The sequence below is a fragment of the Opisthocomus hoazin genome, chromosome 1 (genome assembly GCF_030867145.1).
Source record: "Opisthocomus hoazin isolate bOpiHoa1 chromosome 1, bOpiHoa1.hap1, whole genome shotgun sequence".
Classification (NCBI taxonomy): domain Eukaryota; kingdom Metazoa; phylum Chordata; class Aves; order Opisthocomiformes; family Opisthocomidae; genus Opisthocomus; species Opisthocomus hoazin.
In genome coordinates this window covers 23,699,719-23,714,605 of record NC_134414.1, presented here as the reverse complement: position 1 = coordinate 23,714,605, position 14,887 = coordinate 23,699,719, and the positions used below count along the sequence as shown (strand labels likewise).

General features: G+C 43.4%; 1 protein-coding gene across 1 annotated transcript in view; it reads left to right on the top strand.

The window, feature by feature from the left end:
* Positions 1–8,069, top strand: part of MICU2 (mitochondrial calcium uptake 2) — a gene marked incomplete at its 5' end in the record, with an annotated part of 157,031 nt that extends 148,962 nt beyond the window's left edge. The window contains 2 exons of the mRNA XM_075413879.1: positions 4,455–4,612; positions 4,896–8,069. Of these exons, the coding sequence (XP_075269994.1) occupies positions 4,455–4,612; positions 4,896–5,000 (263 nt within the window). The remainder of the gene's footprint in view (positions 1–4,454; positions 4,613–4,895) is intronic.
* Between the last annotated feature and the right edge of the window lie 6,818 nt (positions 8,070–14,887).

Genomic DNA, 14,887 nt, shown 5'->3' with positions numbered 1-14,887 from the left:
GTAAGTTCTAATGTGCTATCACATGCTGAACTGCTTGCGGCAGACTAAACCATAGAATCATAGAATGGTTTGGATTGAAAGGGACCTTTAAAGATCATCTGGTCCAATGTGCTGCTACCATGGGCAGGACATCTTTCACTAGCTGGTCAAACTAACCTGACCTAACCACATCTAACCTGACTTTGAACAATTCCACAACTTTGGGCCACATGTTCCAGTGTCCCACCACCCTCAATGTGAAATGTTTCTTCCTTATGTCCAGTCTAAATCTACTGGTTTTTGGTTTGAAACCATTCTGCCTTGTCCTGTAACTACAGGCCTTGGTAAAAAGTCTCTCCAGCTTTTTTGTAGACCCCCTTTAAGTACTGAAAGGCTGCTATAAGGTCTCCCCAGAGCCTTCTCTTCTCCAATCTGAACAGCCCCAAGTCTCTCAGCCTTTTGTCACAGGAGAGGTGTTCCAGCCCTCAGATCATTTTTGTGGCCTCCTCTGGACCTGCTCCCACAGCTCCATGTCTTTCCTGTGCTGAGGGCTCCAGAGCTGGATGCAGGACTCCAGGTGGGGTCTCACCAGAGCAGAGCAGAGGGGCAGAATCCGCTCCCTCGACCTGCTGGCCACGCTGCTTTTGATGCAGCCCAGGATACGGTTGGCCTTCTGGGCTGCCAGCGCACATTGCCGGGTCATACCTAAAGTTTCATCCCCAGTATCCCCAAGTCCTTCTCTGTAGGGCTGTTCTCGGTCCAGTTTAAGTTCTGGGTTAGGAAGGATTTATTGAAACAATACATGCTTTAGTAGTGGTTCGTGGTAACAAAGCTTTTTCCTCATAGTGAAGCTAGTTTTCTGAGCAAGCTAAACAAGAGAAGTCTCTTCTTTTGCAGGGTCTTTATCAACTTGCTGTGTTTTACTTATGCCTCCATACTGCCTTCTCCATGCGCTTATGTAACGTTATGCAATCGTAGCTATGAAAATCAAACAATGTACTAAAGTGATTTTTAAAATAAAGACTTGGAGGAGGGAAGTTGCTTCTTTCTCATGTAGCAGAAATAGGAACAATGCAACAAAAGTTTCATGCACATTCAAGTGCTTTTTGTTATAATCCTGAGGTTGTTACTCTCTTGTTATAGAAAGACATCTCTCGTAAGTTATTTGAAAATATTAAAACAGAAAGTTCCTAAGGAAATTTGATGAGATATTAACATTCATTGAAATAAATATTTGATGGGCTCATGTGAAAAAGGTGAGAGAGATGTGAGAAGACAGGCGGAGAACTCAGTATTCTTGAGAGAACTGTTTGGTTGGGGTTTGAACCAAAGAAGACCAAAAGTGGGGGAGTTTACAACTTGGGACTTTCATCACTAGTTAGTCCAGCCTTCGGGAAGAGTTTTGTTTCCACAGCCTCTCCGGGTGGCTGTTCTAGTGCTTAACCACTCTCATCGTGAAGAGTTTTCTCTTCTGTGTCAAACTCTTGCTGCAGTTTGCAATGATTGTGTCTTACCTCCACGCACCTTTGAGAAAAAAATGGTGTGCTCTTCTCTGTAACCCCTTTTAGGTAGTTGAAGGCTGCAGTGAGATCCTCCCTTACACTTCTGTTCTCCCCAGCTCCCTTACCTTCGCTTCTTCTATCACGTGCTCCAGTTCCTAGCCGGGTTCGTGGCTCTCCTCTCTCTAGTTTGATGACATCTTTCTTCTGTGGGTGGAGGCAGATTTTATTTGCAGAAGGTGCAGAAAGAGTGCAGAGGAAACAGGATAAATTAATGGTGAAATAATAGTTATGAATGAGGTATGAGAGTTTAGCTCACTTCTCTATGAAGTGTCACGTTTTTAAGGTCAATAGTTGGTGTTGACTCTGCCTTGTAAAAACTCATTCCTAACCAACAGACGGTTGTGGCTCTGTTTATGCACAGAACCATACTGTGATCAAAAACAGCCAGCTTCTGAGGTACCTCACGGATGTGACATGTCTCATCCTTTCCTGAATCTCACCAAGTTCTTTGTCTTGCTGTTTGCATGTGTGTATTCACACACATATGAATATTTATCTAAAAATAAGACAGTCCTTTAGTCATTCCTTTTGTTCTAGACTTTTTTTCTATTAAGTTAGCAGCTTGACTTTTCTCTCTGGTAAGGTGGCCCTTCTCAATTTGAAGATATTATACTCCACCATTTTAGAAGATCTTTCTCCTGCCTGTTCCGTTCCAGCAAGTGCTGCAGTACCATCTCTGGATTTATATTTAGATTCAAGAGCTGAAACAGTTAACATGTTTTTAAAGACAAAATTAAGACTCTACTATAAACATCCCAGATTTCATGTCCTTTTCAAATTGTGGTATATCCTTCTACAGAAGGATTTTCAACTTAATTGTATTTAAACCAACTGTAAATTAATCAACTGCATTTGTACAGGAATTGTTGAAAGAGGCAAAGATGAGAGCTAAGTCAGGATTGCTCTTTCCTCTAGTAAGCTTCAGAACTAATTGTATTTATAATGCTATTTATAAACAGCACTTGTTAGTGAAAGCAGAACCATATTATTACTGTATTTATGACTTAGTTGCACAGCTTGCTGTAATATTCTACAATACTGCTGTACTTCAATAACCTCCAGTCCTTCCTTGAAATTCACACTTCCTTGATGCCTTCAAAAATGCATCCAATTCATGTGTTGTGATTGTGCTTGCTAAAATAAACAATAATCATTTCACTCTTACTATCTGCTGTTTTACAGCAACCGTACACCTTTCTTCATCTTCCTTGAGTCAAAACTCCAAATTCTTCACACCACAAGACCAAAAGTGGGGATAGTAGGTATTACTGTAATGCACGTAGTAGTGTAAAGAGGGAAGGCCAAGAAGCTGCGGAGGGAGGTAGATCTCCAGAGAGGTATGACAGCTTTTTCTGCCATAAATCCTCATAAACTCTTTGATCATAATTTAAGAGAAGGTGACGTGCGGAATCAAACTTCACAACTCAGAGAGTTATAAAGCAGGTATGTTTATTGTGGCGCCGGGTGCAAGGGGGATCGCTCCTCCTAACTTGCACACTGAGTCACGAAGCATGCACCTATTTATTACAAAGCTTATCTAAATAGGCTGGACTATTGTAATTATTTCTAGGAATTCATTATCATACTCCACCCCCCTTTAGCACTTGCGCAGTGTCGTCTGGTGGTCGTCTGTGGGGGTCTTCTCAATGAAGGCTCGTAGTCTTCCTCACTGTGTGCTTTCACCTTTGGCTCAAAAATTCCTGAGTTGTCTGTGTTGGCTGAGTCCCAAACCACAGAAGCAGTTTCAGCTGGAGAGTTGCTTCTTTCAGACAACAAAGTTCTGGTTAGCAGTCCTTGTTTCTCTTCGTCTGTCTCGCAAGCAGTCCTTGTTAGCTACATTTGAGCCACAACAGTCCTTGTTAGCAAGATTACAAAGAGCAGAACTAAACTGAATAACAGTGTTTAACTCTTACTTTAACATAGATGCAAAGTTATATAACAAAATTAAACTAAAGCTATAGCAAAATTGAACTAATTTTCAATTCCCCACATCAAAGGTAGCCTACTTCTTTAAAAAACAGAACTACAGGTATATAAAGCCATGTGCTGTAAACAGTGTGTTGAGTATTTGATGGTCTGTGTTTCTTCTACAGAGTTGCTGAGGGGATTGTTGGTTGAGGTGGAGCAGATTGTAAAATACTGTTCTCTGAGGATAAGAGTTTTCTTGCAAAATGAATTGGCGTGAAACTGGTTCGAGATAAAATGGTAGTGTTTTTTATGAGACTGTAGTGAGGCAAACGCTTATCATCCATATGCACAGGACCTTATAAATGCTTACAAATATCTGAAGGGTGGGTGTCAGGAGGATGGGGGCCAAGCTCTTTTCAGTGGTGCCCAGTGATCGGACAAGGGGCAATGGGCACAAACTGAAGCACAGGAAGTTCCGTCTGAACATTAGGAAGAATTTCTTCCCTCTGAGGGTGATGGAGCCCTGGAACAGGCTGCCCAGGGAGGTTGTGGAGTCTCATTCTCTGGAGATATTCAAGACCCGCCTGGACAAGGTCCTCTACAGCCTACTGTAGGTGACCCTGCTTCGGCAGGAGGGTTGGACTAGATGATCCCCAGAGGTCCCTTCCAATCCCTACCATTCTGTGATTCTGTGTGATTCTGTGACGTAAGTTTTCAGCATGCAGCTATTTCTATCAAACATTATCACTCTTACTGTTGCTTGAGAAGTAGTGCATGTCAAAAGTTTGTCATACAATTAATAAAGATTGTGTAATGTAAGATGAAGCAAGCTCAAGAACACATGAACTGAGGCCTCCTAGTAGTTTACAAGTTCACACATCCCAAATTCTCCAGTTAGAACACTCATGAGACACTGTACATTGTACAGAATCCTGCTGTTTATGTACCTTCCTATTTCTTTACAAGTTCACAGTCACTTACAATGTAATATTATGTCTTTACTAGCTGAATTCAAGAGAGCTGTGAAGGTGGCAACAGGACAGGAGCTCTCAGATAATGTTTTGGATACCATCTTCAAGATTTTTGATCTAGATGGAGATGACTGCCTGAGCCATGGCGAGTTTCTTGGAGTCCTGAGGAACCGAATTCATCGAGGTTTGAGGGTAACAAGCTGGCATAATTGGTTTTAAATACCACAGATGACTGCTACAGCTGTCTTGTTAACGCTTATAGAAACACAAGTAGGGGTAGTGCACAGAAAGTTGCATTTTCAACTGAGGATTCCTTACTGCTTGTGAATCTGGGAGGAGTGCTGCCACTAAGAACTTGTTATTATGCACATGAACTATGGGAGGAGCAGCACTGCATTACATATTATATTCACACAGTTGGTGAATAAGAGTCTTTTTTGTGTAAATACTAAACATATTTTAACTTTATTAACAGGTACCGCAACAGCAAGGCATTCAAGGTTACTGGAAGTGTGTGAAAAGAGAAAGCATTAAAGGAGCCAAAGAAGTGTGGAAACAAACTGGGAAAAGTCCTTTTTAAAGCAGTTCTTTGTTCTTTTGCTATAAATGTTGTTATTTGGCGGGGGGTATCTGTCCTGTTTACATGATAGCTGAATCAAAAATGCTTTTTTTTACTATAGTTAAGCTTTAATTAACCCAGTTTCTAATGCAATAATTTTATATCGTTCTAGTGCAATCAGTTTGGTTTACAGAACTGTTAGCACTTTTGACCTCCATATGGAAGTACTCTTGTTCTAGGGAATAGTAGTGTTTACTCCTCTGTGGAGTCTGACCCTGCGCTGTAACATACAGGATATGCAGGATTTAATAGTGGCCACTGGCAGGAACATCACAGCGATATCATCTCCTGTTGGAAGAGTGGACATCATCTCAGTTAGCCACTAACACAGCAGTTCTCTTTCCCAGGCAAGGACAGAGGTCTAAAAGGCAAAACCACTTGCACAATCCACGCAAATCAAGTTATCCTGAATCAAAAACGAAAATTCGCATGGTTTGTGCCCTCCTTACTGTGAACTGCTTGTGTGCTAGTTCCTGGTGGATGATTCCACCAGATCCCTGTGTAGATGTCTGGTTTGTCTACCTTCATGATGATAATATTAAACTGGAAAATACAAGACTTGATACAGGCTTCAAAAGTTGTACATTGATCTGAGAATGTGTACTGAGTCTCTCAGACCCCTTCAACAAATACTATAAATGAGAAGCAAAAGTCCTTGTTTTATCATAAACAGCGGTAGCTACAATTTGGGATGTAACTATTTTGCTTTAATTGTATTGCAGAAGGTGAATGTGTGACAAATAGTTGCTTTATCTTACTAAAGGTTGTGACAGGGAATGCTGCAGTATCTCAGGAATTCAAGGTTATAGTAAGCAAGTGTTGGGGGAATAAGTCATCCAATGAAAAAGTAAATAAACATATTACTCAAAAATGCAAAGGTAAAGATCTTAAAAATAAACCAAGGAACAGATCATAATTAACATTTAGCAGTTACGAAGGGACATTTTTAAACTATAACATAGTGTGCATCTGTGTATACACAGGTGTGTATGATGCATATTTTTTCTTTCTTACAACCTTAGGAACCAATAGTCCCAGGTCCACATCAGTCTTCCAGGTTGGCCACTATATATAGGAGACAGACTTATCTGTAAAGCTCTCAAGGTTCTTCTTCTTTCCCTCTCCCAGTTGCCTGACTTGTCTTGGCTGGGGTGAAAGCTTAACCTTTCAAGACAAGTTCGTGATACCAGACTGGAAAGATGGACCAGGGAAATGTCTCAAGAAAAACAACCGCAAATCTCACCACTGTGTGAGGAAGTATCCTTCCCTTTTAAGCATGACACTAGCTATGTTATTCTCAAAGTTGCATGTAAGCTGAACAGGAGGTGGCTTTGCTGTAATTTCTTTGGGCTTTAGTGCGGGGAGCCTTGAGAAGAGGGGAACCTTCCGTGAGAGGTAGATACCAGAGCAGCCCTCACTCAGATGAGCAGCAGGAGAGACTGCGTTGGGAAACCATAAAGATACCACCTGAGGAGTACCGGAATTACAGAGAATGTATTTAGTATGTCAGTGGCCGTCGGGCAGGCTTGTGCTGAGGAGGAGTCCTCCCACCCAAGCCTCAGTGGTCTCTTGTAGGGAAATGGAGTGAGAAGCTCACAGAGCAGCAGCGTGCACCTGCCTGCTGCTCTTCCCTCCACAGATTCTAATTTAAATTGTGTTAAAGAGAAAACACTTGTATTACTGTCATCTGCGGACATGCACCCGGAGTCGCCCAGCAGAACAAGAGCGTGCCTATGTGGGCATCCCGAGCCTGTCTAGAAGATCAGGCACCAGTGACCACCAAGGATCCCTTTCCTTCCCCAGGAAACAATCAGAATGAAATAAAATGTAGTAAACGCCTCAGCCTCCCTCCCCCCAGACTGAACTCCCACACTGCTCTGGGAGCAGCAGGGAATTAGATAGCTGGTTTACTTTGTGCGTTTGGAAGTTGCTTGTGTCTTCTGGTGATGGGAGCTATGAGGAAGAGATAGCTGGTGGGAGCAAAGGGGGGGCAGCAGGACTGGCATCAAAGTACCGCAGCCAGGTTCGCGTCTCCAAATGGTGTAGGGCGCAATCCAGCAAGACACGTCCGTATCACAAAGGTGTGTGTGTTCACCCAGGGCACACTTGGTTCCAGCTCTGGCTTTAATGCAAGACTGCCTTCTACTTGTAGCTGTTAATATTTTGGCAAATTATTTTTACTTTGGAATGGAGATTTTTCTTTATCGTTTTATTCTGTGTAATGTTAATAGGTTTATGATGTTCTTAATTGCTTTTGTGGTTTCTTTTGTTTACCAATGGCTTGCTTCATACAAGCTGTTTGATTTTCTTTTGGAAAAATCAATTCATTTAGCTTTAGTGTATCTAGAAGTTTAATTCCTCACTGCTTATTTGTGTCTGGGTTTGTGCAATCAGCAGTATCTGCTTTCGGCAGCAAGTTACCAAAAAACGGGATTTCAAGTTTTATTTTTTAGCAAAAGCTTTGGTGTCAAATGCAGAGGCGAAAGGAAAGAGATATGCTTATTTTTAGATGAACTTTGTGTCTGTACTAAAAAAGAAATTAAACTATTGATTAGGAATTAAAATACAGTTGCAAAACATTTTCAGAAGAAGTTATCATGAAAGTACGGCCAGGAAGGAACTCCTTCGAAGGCCAGGGAAGACTTGTCCATCAGGCTTGAAGAATCAGACTCTGTGTTTAATCTATAGTCTATTTTTGTTTGTCTTAACTAAAAGGCTTTACAGAACAGTCTTAAAATAATTTCTCATGTTTAATGTCTTAGATCGAAAGAGCTGCTTACGTGTTTAGATTGACCTTGTCTTTTAAGGAATCTGTGGTAGTTTTAGCATTAGATGTTTTGTTTCTTTTTAGTAACTTTATTGTTTTTGTAACCTGTCCATCAGCGTTACTCAATACAATTTAGTTAAAAGTTTATGCCACCTGCCAATCTATCAGTTAAACTTACCAGTTTGACTTTTTAAATGCTAGGAACCCTTCCTCTGAACAGAAATATCTAGAAAAACAAAATAAAACTTAATTTTTTAAAAATCTCCAGAATTGCATGAGTGTTGTGTGGAATAAAGTTGAATACATTGCACATTGCAGAAATTTCAAAAATTGATTTAACATAGTTCAGAAGGATACACGAGGGTGAGTACAAGTCATTTACACCATATAACTCATTCACAGAATTTTAGTTGTCTCCCCGTAACAACACTTCTTACATTTCTTTGTTTGTTTAGTTTACAAGAATTGTTCATGTTTAAGAACATTAATGCAGTGTGATATGCTAGAACTAAGAGAAACCCATCGACTGTGTCTAGAAATTACTTTTGGTGTCCCAATTTATGCAAGCCTCCTAAAAGCAAAACTCCCTCTGGAGTCAAACCAAGTTGGTAGGTTTTAAAATAATATGCAGCAATGAGGAGTACATACTTGGCATATAAGAACTGAAAAAGTTTTATCACGATGTTATATGGCTGCATCAAAAGCAAATCGCTGATACTTACTCCATCTCCTCCAGTTCATTGTCTGCTTTCAGGTTTCAGACAGTTTGCCCACCGATGGTGCTTGGAAACATGCCAGTGCCTGACCTGAACTCAGATATCATCGGGATGTGTTGGCTTCTCTGTTGAGCCAGGTATTATTAAAAGGCTGAACAATATGTTCATTCCTAATTTTAACTTTTGGTGGAGCATACGTGAAGTTTTTATAATCTTAGAAATTATAAATGTTTTGTCTCTGGGCTCCAAGGTGTCTCAGAGCTTGTGGAATTTTTGGTGTAGAGATCGGACAGTAAGATAAACAAGCCAGGCCATGGATTGCGGTTTCATGGCACTTCGTATGTCCAGTGCATGTAACAGGGAAGGATCACTGCCCAGTAAAGGGCTAGAATGGGAACAAACCAGGTATTTACAGGAAGTATTTTAAAATTCAGGCACTTTGACTTAAGCATAGAAATGGATCAATGCATGCACATCGGAATTTAAAAATGCAGTTTTCTTCTCATGCAAGAGTTCTCGTGGGACAGTGCAAGCATGTCTCAGACTTTCAGATTTAATCTTTCCTATAAAACAATCACAGCTGGGTCAGGGAACTACTCCAATGCAGAAAAAAATCTTCAGTCCTCCTGAACAGAAAATACGTGTCCAAATGATGTTGTGGTCAGTGTTGGTGAGATCCAAGCTGACCAAGCAACAGCTCCTATAACACAGCTGGTCACATGAAGGTGAAGCTGGTGGACACAGACACACACTGTTAGCCCCCAGCTGACCACAGAAATCCCTCCTAGAGAAACTGAAGATGTCGCCCAACAGCACGTGGAAAGCCTTGTTCAGGACAGGAGGCCTGAAAGGCTTGAGCATCCACAAAATTAATTGGTAAACAAGTGCACGTCTCTTCACTCTGCTGCTACTTGAAGATTTCTTGGTGGCTTTGTTGATGACACAATTGCTAGTTGGTTCAACAATATAAAAATTATGCAACATATGCAGAGACAGATTTCCCATTAGGCTGGTGTTGGCGCAGTTAATGATGTTTCCAGTTCATTAACCAGAGTGCCCCAGCGCAGAGCTCTGCTCGCCATCCTTGGGAGCCACGCCGGTGTCCGGGGGAAGCTGCTTAACCGTGCACCCACCTCGTCGGTTTAGAAAGAACTCCTCATGCCCTGAGAAGCAAAAAGCCACATTTTCCCATACCCACGTACCCAGTGTGAAGCTTGTCTTTTCCTCTTCTGCCCCTGGCTGAGGGTGGCCTGCCTTACCACGCTGGCCAGGTGGTGGGGGTAACACGGACGGCCGCGGGCTCAGGGAGCACAGACACTGCACCTTGCAAAACATGGGGTTTGTGCTGGCCCCTTTTCAGACACACAGATTTGAAAATCTGGGCAGAGGGATATTCTGTAGTCAGTGTAGAGCTTTTTTATTTTCCTCCTTTGATTTCAGACAGCAGCGAAGTGCTTTGAAAGACCCTCTGAAGGGCCTGGCCTTTCTCCCTGAACTGCAAAGGGCGCACAGAAGATGAGCTTCACTGGACTAAACTTGTATTTCATGAATGCTGCCTTTCTTCATCGTCTTTAATGGCCCCTGAATACAAGTACTTGCATTTGGGCATTTTTTTGTTGAAATGATGTGCTATTTTATGTGAAGGGTGAAAACTCTTAGGGAGGAGCTGTTTTAAAACTTCTGTGTATTTGGACCTAAAGGAAGTAGATTCTGAAATCGGAACCATCCAGCAAGCAGTTTCCTGGAGAAGGGAAGTACTAGAGGCGTGTTGTATGGCAGCACTGCATGCTTCAGGGCCACTGCTTTAGGGGAGGTTTGTCAGGTTGAATATTACCCCATGGAGCAACTAGTAGCTCTGAATCACCCCCAAAGAAAATCAACTGTTTTTAAGACTGATCAATAAAGTGTTTTAAAATTCTCTGCTTTTTTCAGGGTACAGATTCTTTTTAATTATGTGGCAACCTACTGTGTTTTAATCTACTTTGAAATTGATACAAGTAGAATGAGTGAACATTGCTAAAAACATTGTGTGCATCTCTTAAATAATGCACAGAAGGTAACCTGAGTTATGGGACAGACAATTACATTCACTGTTGAAAAGGAAGGATACCAAAATGTGATGCTTTGCCACTAATCTTTAGAAAAGGGGATTTCAAAAGAAAAGAAGACTAATTAAATGATAGGTCCAAAAGAAACAAAGGTCTTTTAAATGCTATTAGAAGAAATGATAATTTAGGAGACATGAATATCACTGAACAAAAGGACACTAGGAAAGCAAGGAATAAATCAATATGGCCGAAATTAAATTTTTCAATATGTTGTTTGAGCAAAAGCGCATCTTCATGATTTAGAAATTTGACCTAATGCAAACAAAGATCGCGGTTGCTGTGCACAAGATTACATGAGCTGTACTGGAATGTGCAGAGCAAATACTTCTGCGATCTTGGTTGGTTTTATGTGTATGTCAGAAACATGAAGTCTCAAAAAAACTGTTTTGTCTGATATTACTAGGAGCAAATAGTAAGATTCCTAATGAGACAAATGATCGTTTTGCATCAGTCTCCATCTAAAAGGCTTTCAGGATGCCTCTGCCTGGGGATTGTTTGTTCCTGGAATTTGAGATGAGCTATTCTGAGAGGAATAAAACACAGAAGCAAAATGGAGATGAAATTGTAGATGATGAGGTCTAAATAGTACAGAGAGAAATTCTGAAAAGCTGGAGTGTTTGCAGTGTCTTGCTCTAAGACACCCTTCCAAAAGCATAGTAAGTGTTGGTAGCTATAATTTTTAAAAAAAAGTTGAAAGGGATGATACAGCAATTTACAGTGCAGTAAATTTTGTCACCTGTTCCTGCCAACCTGCACAAACTCTTTATTGCAAACAGACCAACAAACCTCTAGAAGACTGTGCAATAGACCTAACTAGTGCTGAGGCTGCAAGGGGAAATCTCACTTCTCTCATGCTGTTCTTTCTGTGGCTAAAGCAGGTGGGCAGCCAGAAATGGAGGTGTGAAATGCGAAAGTGGACAGAGGACACCTTTTTTTTGCTATTTGACAGTTACAAGATCAGATGCGAGTGAGGTGCGCAGCCATTCCCGTGACACGGCGTTCTCAGTTGCCGTTCAGCTTCCCAGAGCCTGCTCCAAGGGTCGTCACTTGTCCCTCCCCACATCCGAGGCAGTGGGGTTTGCACAAGCTGCCGTGCGGCCGTTTGAAGCCAAACAGGCGCTCAGTGATTTCTGGCAGAGCTGCCTTCCGTCCTGCTTGGCTTCTGTTCAAGGAGCCGGTTTCTGCTCAAGAGCTCCGTGTGGAGACGTCCCAGATGGCTCTGAGAGGTGGAAGATGTTAGTTCCTGCCAGCTGTGGCAAGGGGCTCTGGTGCAGCGTAACTCCTCGGTTCGGGGGGGACTGTCTGGGACGAGTAGTCCCTCTCTGCCACCTCACAGCCTTGACATTGTCCATGTGTCATTCAGTTTCACTTCAGCTCCTGCCATCATGGAAACACTGCACAAAAATGTTACTGGAAAATAGCTGGTCAAAAATCATCCGTCCCATCCTAGGTCTATGCAGCTGTCAGGGGCTTTCTGCCCTACCCGAGGCATCTGCCTGACCCAGAACAGAAATGCTGGCTGTGTCATGGCTTCCAGCTTTGTCACTCCTTCCAAACCACACGCAGTGGGTGCTCCTGCCAGAACTGACACGTGCTGAAAGGGGTCGGTCGTGTCAACGCGCACATGGCCCTGCCGATCGCCCGGCGGGTGAAGCTGGAGTCAGCGCCTGCAAGGAACACTGGGGTAGGGAGGGTCACGTTGGCTCACCTCACGCCTTCCCTAGCGCGGTGAATCGTTCGCTAGCTGAGCCTGTTTTTATTCACAGCTGTGCTGCTTAGTCCTCGTGTTAAGAATTGTGCTTATTGTGAAGGGTTGTGGGATCTTGTTATGAAAACTGGGGGGAGCGGGGATGGGAGGAGGGTCAGTGCACAGCAGCAGCCAGCCACACACAGCACATGCTCGGTGAAAGCTGTTCGTAGCTTCACTTCCCAGCTCCAGCACCCCTCTCTTTAGGTTGCAGGCTTGAGAGTCCAGTGTTTGTTCACTGAATACACCACTAACAAACTAACACAGCAATTAAATTATTAAAAGCACACACTAATTATCATTCTTAAACCTTGCAGATTCCACCCAATGATACTGCATTACAATCCTATCCCCCCAGCCTCCCCACTGCTGAGCATCGGGGTGCAAGCCTCCCCCTCCTCACTCCACCCTCCCACGCCAAGTCGCTTGGGCAGGCAGCTGATGGAGACTCCAGTGGGGCTGTCCAAGGGGGTTCCCCCTGGTATCCTGGTGGGTTCAGGTCCGCAGGTCAGCATCCCCACAGCATGGAGGCATCCAGTCCCACTATGAGAAGATCCCCCTCTGTTATTCTTACCTTTCCCCGTTTTTTCTATTTCTGAACCCGCTTTTCACTGCCCTTGCACTGTCCTTTCTCCACCCAGACTCCTCCCAAGTAAACACTCTGCTTGTGTTATGCTCCCACACTACCACTAGCAATGAGGCAACGCGCACACAACCCTCACTGTTACCAAGTAGCGCTGGAGTTCCCACTCTGTCTCCTTCCCACCGACGTGTGGTGATACCCATGGTGCTCCACAGGGTTTGGTAGGTGATGCAGAACATATGCGCTATGAAGTTGTTCACTTCCAACAGTGGTTGGTTAGACTTAAGTTCTTACTGTACGCACACATTCCCCTTATAAATCAAGTTCCCACAGCCCTATACCCACTACTTTCAGTAGGCTAATGCAAGGTTTTTTATCCCACTGTTCATGCCCCCCCTTTAATAAGTTCCCAAGCTACCACCCCATCGCTGAAGATCCGCTCCACTCCCAACACGAAAATCGGCACCACTCCTCTGGTGTCTGGAGGACACAGGATGTCTCTGCTGTATTGCTCACAAGAAAGGAATTAACTCCTTACAAAAAGCATCTAACGGCTGGTTCCCTGTTTCAGTCGCCAGCAGTTGTGCTTGGTTCAGCTGAATGCCTCAGAGGTGCTTTGCATTAAATTGGCAGACCCTTCAGCCCCCTGCCACTTTTCCCTATCCCAGGTGGGTATCATTGTCGCTGCATCAGATAACCATCCCAACTTTGTTACTGAATTACTTTGGGTGGGATTCAAAATTCCGGCCCCTCCCAACCCTCACCCTCAGCTTCCTGAATTTAGCTGAGAGCATTTCAATATCAAATGAATTAAGGATTGTTAAATGTCAGATGTGCCTGCATCTTCTATGTTGTTTCCATGATGTATGCCAGGCAGTCAGCATGCCAGGCAAGTTTTGCCAGGCAGGACAGAAAAGGCACACTCTGAATGTAGTCCAGAACAATTAATTTCTGACATTACGTATTTCATTCCATATTTCCAACATTCCTAATTTCATCATATAACTTAAAGGATTAATGCCAGGTTTTGTCTGGATATGCTCAATGGCCCAGACTAACCTGCAGCATATTCAGCCTGGTGTAACTGTGTCCCTCGAGTACTGCTTTGGTTGCAAAGGTACCGTGCAGACCCCATGCAACTTCTGCAGCTGCCTCGTATTGTTCTCCAATCCAAAAAACTAATTTATTTGTTCCATTTTTTTGTTAATTCCACACCTCTTCAAAGGTAAAATTGGTTTCTTCTGAGAGGACTACTAACAAATATTCATCACTAGGGCACTAAGCATTTAAATTTGTTCCCATTGTCTTGAGGCCAAGTGTTAAAACTCCCTTGAGATCTTGAGGGAAAGCACACGGCAGCAGCTGTTGGACATTTCTACACCTTCAGCAAACAGAACTAAGATTAGAGGAGCTGGAATACTTTAACAATATCCCTGACGTGCTAACCAGCACATCAGCCCAAGATTTTCCTAGCTCATATTAAATTTGAACAGCTCTGTCCTTGTTAGTACTTGTCTAGGGTGACTAGTCCCCATAACCAAGGTGCCATCCATGTAACCAGTTACTCCTCCCACGCCTTCCAGCTCTGTCCCCCCCTGGCCAGAAACGGACCTGGGGGTGCTGGCTGGCAGCAGGCTCCACAGGAGCCAGCCCCGTGCCCTGGCAGCCCGGAGGGCAAACCGCACCCTGGGGTGCATCAGACACAGCACAACCAGCCGGTCAAAAGGGGGGATCGTCTCGCTGTGTTCAGCGTTGGTGCAGCCTCACCTTGAGCCCTGTGTGCAGTGCTGGGCCCCACAATTTGAGAAGCTGTGAAGGTCACTGAATGTGTCCGGAGGAGGGCAACAAAGTTGGTGAAAGGGCTGGAAGGAATGTCCTGTGAGGAGAGGCTGAGGGCTTTGGCTTGGCTAGTTTGGAGAAAAGGAGG